We start from the raw sequence: 6,000 nt of genomic DNA on the forward strand, positions 1-6,000 counted from the left end.
CTCAGGCTGAAAAGACTTTGTAACAGACTGGTGGGAGGGAAGTCACGGCTCTCCATGTTCTGTATCTGAGGTCACACTCGGAAGCTGACCACCGATTACGGGAGACAAACCAGAAAGCTGGGAAAGGACAAAGTCGCTCTTTCTCAAAGAGCATCTCCCAATGTGGGCCTTTTTTTAAAAAATATTTATTTATTTGGCTGCATGCATGCCAAGTCGCTTCAGTCATGTCTGACTCGTTGCGACCCTTTGAACTGTAGTGCACCAGGCTCCTCTGTCCATGGGATTCTCTAGGCAAGAATACTGGAGTGGGTTTCCATGCCCTCCTTCAGGGGATCTTCCCCACCCAGGGACCAAACCAGCATCTCTTACATCTCCTGCATTGGCAAGCAGGTTCTTTACCACTAGCACCACCTGGGAAGCCCCATTTGGCTGCACTGGGTCTTAATTGTGATATGTGACATCTTTAGTTGGGACACAAAGGATCTAGTTCCATAACCAGGGATCAAACCTGTGCCCCTGCATTGGGAGCTCAGAGTCTAAGCCACTGGATAGCCAGAGAAGTCCCTTGATGTGGCCTTTTTAAAGCTTACATCCACCTGCTCTTCTCCAAGGTGTTGACTAGCTATTGATTTCCAGGGAAACATGAACTAGAAGAATGTATATACTTTGACTCCTTCAACACTGGTTTTGGTGTCTTTTGTCTCTTTAGTAAAGTAAGGTACACAGCACTGGTCACCAACTGTGGTGTTTGAGTGTCAGCTGCCTTTATACCACGCTGCACAGCTGCCGTTAGTGCTTCTACAACGGTTACATGGCCAGACACAGTGCTAAGTCCTTCGGAGAGAGGACCACGGGTGATCCTTATAGTCTTCATCAATGGCCTGTAGAACATCTTGGACTTTGTGGGCCATTCAGTCTCCATGACCAACTCTGTCTTTGTCCTGTGAAAGCACCAGAGGCATTATGAATGGGCACAACTGTGTTCCAATAAAACTTTATTTTAAAAAACAGGCAGTAGGCTATTACTGGCTTGCAGACTGTGGTTTGCTAATCCTAGACCTACACTGTAATTTTCTTTGGCTTCCACCTTTTAAAAATTGTTTTAATAATTAATATGTCTCTTTAGGATAAGGAAAAACTGCATTGTTCTTGAAAAGAACAGTTGCATGAAAACTCCTGCCGTAACATAGGCAAGCTCTGACACTGGTTTAATGCCTGATAGTTTAAAATGGAATTCTATAGGTGTTAGCTGATTCCTTAACATCCACCCAGTTCTGAGACACAAAGGAAATATGCAGAGCTGTTAGCATGGGAAATCTAAGTAGGAATGCATATTTGTTTGGCACTCACCACTGTGATAGCTGTGGGAGACTGAAGGAGAATCCTATTATTGTGTTTTATAAACCATCTTAGCCCCCATATGGTAGACACTGTGCTTTGGTTGGAGACCTCAATGTCTCACCTAAGGAATTAGGAGGCTTCTCAGCTGCTAATTAGGTCATAGTACAAGGAATCCAGTTCCAGTGGTGCTGGGCATTCAGTTCAGTTCAGTCGTTCAGTTGTGTCCGACTCTTTGCGACCCCATGAATCGCAGCACGCCAGGCCTCCCCGTCCATCACCAACTCCCGGAGTTCACTCAGACTCATGTCCATCGAGTCAATGATCCTATCTAGCCATGTCATCCTCTGTTGTCCCCTTCTCCTCCTGCCTCCAATCCCTCCCAGCATCAGGGTCTTTTCCAATGAGTCAACTCTTCGCATGAGGTGGCCAAAGTACTGGAGTTTCAGCTTTAGCATCATTCCCTCCAAAGAAATCCCAGGGCTGATCTCCTTCAGAATGGACTGGTTGGATCTCCTTGCAGTCCAAGGGACTCTCAAGAGTCTTCTCCGACACCACAGTTAAAAAGCATCAATTCTTCAGCGCTCAGCTTTCTTCACAGTCCAACTCTCATATCCATACATGACCACTGGAAAAACCATAGCCTTGACTAGATGGACCTTAGTCGGCAAAGTAATGTCTCTGTTTTTGAATATGCTATCTAGGTTGGTCATAACTTTTCTTCCAAGGAGTAAGCCTCTTTTAATTTCATGGCTGCAGTCACCATCTGCGGTGATTTGTTACCAGCATTATACTCTGTGACCCCATTAGCACTGATGCACACAGCTGAGCTTCCCATGTAGACACAAAGCAGTGCCTCCTTGTCCTTTAGTTGACTTTGCATGTCTACAGTGGATGCATGGAAGCTCTTAACTGCCTTCATGTTCAGTGGGACACTCAGCCTCAAACCTGTCTTGTCAGTATCCAGCTCCATGACAATAATTTAAGGTCACAGCCCTTAGCTTGTGGATGGATTGCCTAACATGGATGCATTGAATTTTCTAGCTTTGGAGGAAACAGATTATTCTTCAAACTGGAATCACATAAAAAACAAAAACGGGTATTGTAAACCTATATTCAACCTGTTAAGTTGCTCGGATGTTTGCTCTTGGCCAGCCAGTTGATTCACAGGCAATGTATAATTCACTGACCCTCTTGTCAGAGTTCCAGCAGGAAACCATCCCATGGCTGCCATGTTTGGATACAGAGAGCTTTACACTGGGATTTCCTGATTTTCAAAATTAATTAGATTAATATCATTAGTGGTAGATTGTTACCGATATATTGAGCTATTTTATGAGAAATATCTTGTCAAAATGCTTGCTCCGTAAAGTAGCCTCTGAAATGTTCAGACTTCAGAGAAAGTGTTACATTGTTGCTTCTTTCCTGTTCTCAGATTGTGCAGACCTCAGGCAGTTTAGATAAACACATCTCAGGCTGGAATCCAACCCACACTTATGCCCACACAACTCCGGACCTTCAGTGAGGCTAACCTTTTAGGCATGATATTCTCAAAGCCTTTTTAATATTTCCTCCAAGAGCTGTGGTTTCTTAGTGGCAAAATGCTTTAACTCTTTCTTAAAAAATATTTATTTTATATTTATTTATTTATTTGACTGTGTTGTGTCTTTGTTGTGGCACAGGGGATTTTCATTGTGGCATGCAAACTCTTAGAGGCAATGTGTGGGATCTAGTTCCTTAACCAGGGATTGAACCCACATTGGGAGCATGGAATCTTAGCCACTGGACCACCAAGGAAGTCCCCATTTCTCTATCTTTGCACTTTGCCTGGTGCCCATCTAGCATGTTTGTGCCTTTGCTCTCCTGAAGGTCAGTAAGTCTTGAGTGAATTGGAATTACAAGATGGATGAATGTTTAAAAATAAATGATCATATGAAGAATGTAACGTTTTCTCACTTCCCACTTGATTCCACTTCTCATCTCTGTACGTGAGAAGACAGACTTTCCAAGATATAAAAAGAAGAGACAGGAAAGGTGGAGAGATGGGTTTAAAGCCATGGTAAACAAGTCCCAAGAAATCCTTGGGGGCCCATCCTGGCAATCCTCTTAAAATCTGAGATTCCTTTTAAATTTCTTTTTTAATAGACTTCATTGGACTTGAAATGGTTAAAAAAATGTTTATAAAAGAGAGGAGGGTTGGTGGGCTAGTGGGGAAGATTGTTTAAATCCCATTGCACTCCAGGGACCTTTATGGAAGGTGAAGTCCTGAATGGGAAGAGACCACCCAGAAGTTGAATTGACTTTGTTTTAATAATTGCCATTTCAACACTGGCTTAGCGGGAGGTCCTGAAATTGGATTTTGACACTCTTGGGCTTCTGTGCATCAGACCTGCTGTCAAGGGGTGTTTGATACACACAAATCTGTTGGGACAAAGGCTTTGTGCTCAAAGAAGCAATGGCCTGTGTGTCCTTGGGGGTTGGGGAGTGATAGGTGGGTGGGATGGGATGGAGGGCCCACACAGATCCTGGACCAACACCTCATTATTGGAAATCATTTCCTCCTTCTCCCTTTCTCCTGGTCTTGGGACCTCAGATTGCCTCTGAGCCCTCACCAGCCCTCCTGCAAGTCCCAGGGGGGAGTCTGCACCATTAGGGAAGCCCACCCAGCCATTCCACATTCCAGGCATCAGAGTGGATATAAAATAAACTCACCTCTCCAAACCGCTCTGGGTCTGAGAAGAAAAAAGACCAATCGATACATGTTTTCTCAAAACCTATTGAAGAGCCCCCACGCCTGACTGCTTTCCCAAGATTTAACCTACAAACTTCAATATTAATTTGGACTCTACCTTGTGTGAAATCCATTTTTTGCCTCCCACGCCAAAGGCTAAGGTTTATACTCACTCAATATTAAGATCAGGAAGACTTAAATGTCTGTACTTGCTAGAGAGGATATCTTAGAGAATTTTATAGTTCCATTTGATTCTTGAATGTAAGTTATTGTCACCATTTACCTTTAATAGGACTTGAGAAGCCACTATTTCTCTAACCAGAGTCCTCTCTCTGCAATTTCAGGTTTGGAAAGAAATCCCGGCCTGCGATGTATGACGTGACCCCCATCGCCTATGAGGATTACAGCCCTGATGACAAGCCCTTGGTCACACTGATTAAAACAAAAGATTTGTAATCTTTTTGGGGGATTATTTTTCCAAAAGATGGGCTACTACATTCGTTTAAATATTTTTAAGAAAAGGAAAATCTTAAGAAATTTAAGACGTTAGCTGCTCAAAAGTTTTCAGTAGACTATTTAAGAACTAATTTTCTGCAGCTTTTAGTTTGAAAAAAATATTTTAAAAATGGAATTTGTGAAATCCGTAGGCTACGTTTTCATGTACTTTCTGCTCTCTAAATGGTAGGCTTCGACTAGTGTGTGGACCTTCCACAGTAGATATTCTCATGAACCAGATTGATTTCAGCACTGGTTACAGAGTAAGTCTAATCAAGGACAAGTTTGTATTTGACGTGTGAGTGCTGACTTTTTGAGTAGAGTTAGGAAACACTTGTAGTATGAACTATAATACAGTATACCCATTAACTTAAAAAGAAGTCTGAAATGTTTGTTCTGTGAAAAACTAGTTAAATGTACTATTCCTAACCCGAATGAAATTAGCCTTTGCCTTATTCTGTGCATGGGTAAGTAACTTATTTCTGCACTGTTATGTTGAACCTTGCGGAAACCGGAAACATTCTCTTGAGTTTGTTGGTTTTCCTGTCGTTTTCGTACCAGTCATCAAGCTAGGCCTTGAAAACATACATGATGACAGGGTCTAGTGAGGCAAACTGTGATCGAATTGAATCTGTATTTTCCTCTACAAGTCAAGGTGTTTGTATTGTGAGTAAATTCAATTTATGTTGGAGTTGTTCCTTGCTAAGAGGTAGTAACTGTAAGAGCGTACCGATTCCTTCAGTAGTGAGTATATCTCATAGTGCATCTTTATTTATATCCAGGACATTTTTGTGGCTGTATTTGATTGATATGTGCTTCTTCTGATTCTTGCTAATTTCAAAGAATATTGAATAAATGTTACCAAGTCAAGGACGCACTTGTCTCTCTCTCTCTTTTTTAAATTATAGGAAACATTTGGTTTTGATATGGTAAAGAATCCACCTGCAATACAGGAGGTCCCAGGTTCAGTCCCTGGGTTGGGAAGATCCCCTGGAGAGGGGAATGGCAACCCACCCCAGTATTCTTGACTGGAGAACTCCATGGACAGAGGAACTTGGCTGGCTACAGTTCACAGCGTCGCAGAGTCAGATACGACTGAGCAACTGATACACACACATCAAACAAAAAGAAAATCTTACTTAAAATTTTTTTTTTACATTTTAAATAGTCCAAGAAGTACATTTTTGTGGCTGCTGGAGTCATTCCCTGTTTCTTCCAGAAGCCCTTCTGACCTCCTAATTGTCAGTGAACCATCCCTACTGTCTTATAAGGTGAAAAAAATAACAAAAATTCCCATCGTAGCTCTTGCATCAGAATTTGTCAGTGAAATGTAGCATGTACGACTATTGAGGTACCTTGAAATCCAGAAATGCTTTTGGACATGATGTGCAGAGAACCTACAGCTTTCAGAAAAGTCTTACAAAGGCTGCTCTCCT

The 6,000-nt window shown here is 42.2% G+C and overlaps 1 protein-coding gene across 1 annotated transcript in view; it reads left to right on the forward strand.

Moving 5' to 3' along the window:
• Positions 1–5,438, forward strand: part of DNER (delta/notch like EGF repeat containing) — a 382,962-nt gene extending 377,524 nt beyond the window's left edge. The window contains exon 13 of the mRNA XM_018058657.1: positions 4,414–5,438. Coding sequence (XP_017914146.1) covers positions 4,414–4,525 — 112 coding nt within the window. The 3' untranslated portion in view covers positions 4,526–5,438. The remainder of the gene's footprint in view (positions 1–4,413) is intronic.

Source organism: Capra hircus, chromosome 2, assembly GCF_001704415.2.
Source record: "Capra hircus breed San Clemente chromosome 2, ASM170441v1, whole genome shotgun sequence".
NCBI lineage: Eukaryota > Metazoa > Chordata > Mammalia > Artiodactyla > Bovidae > Capra > Capra hircus.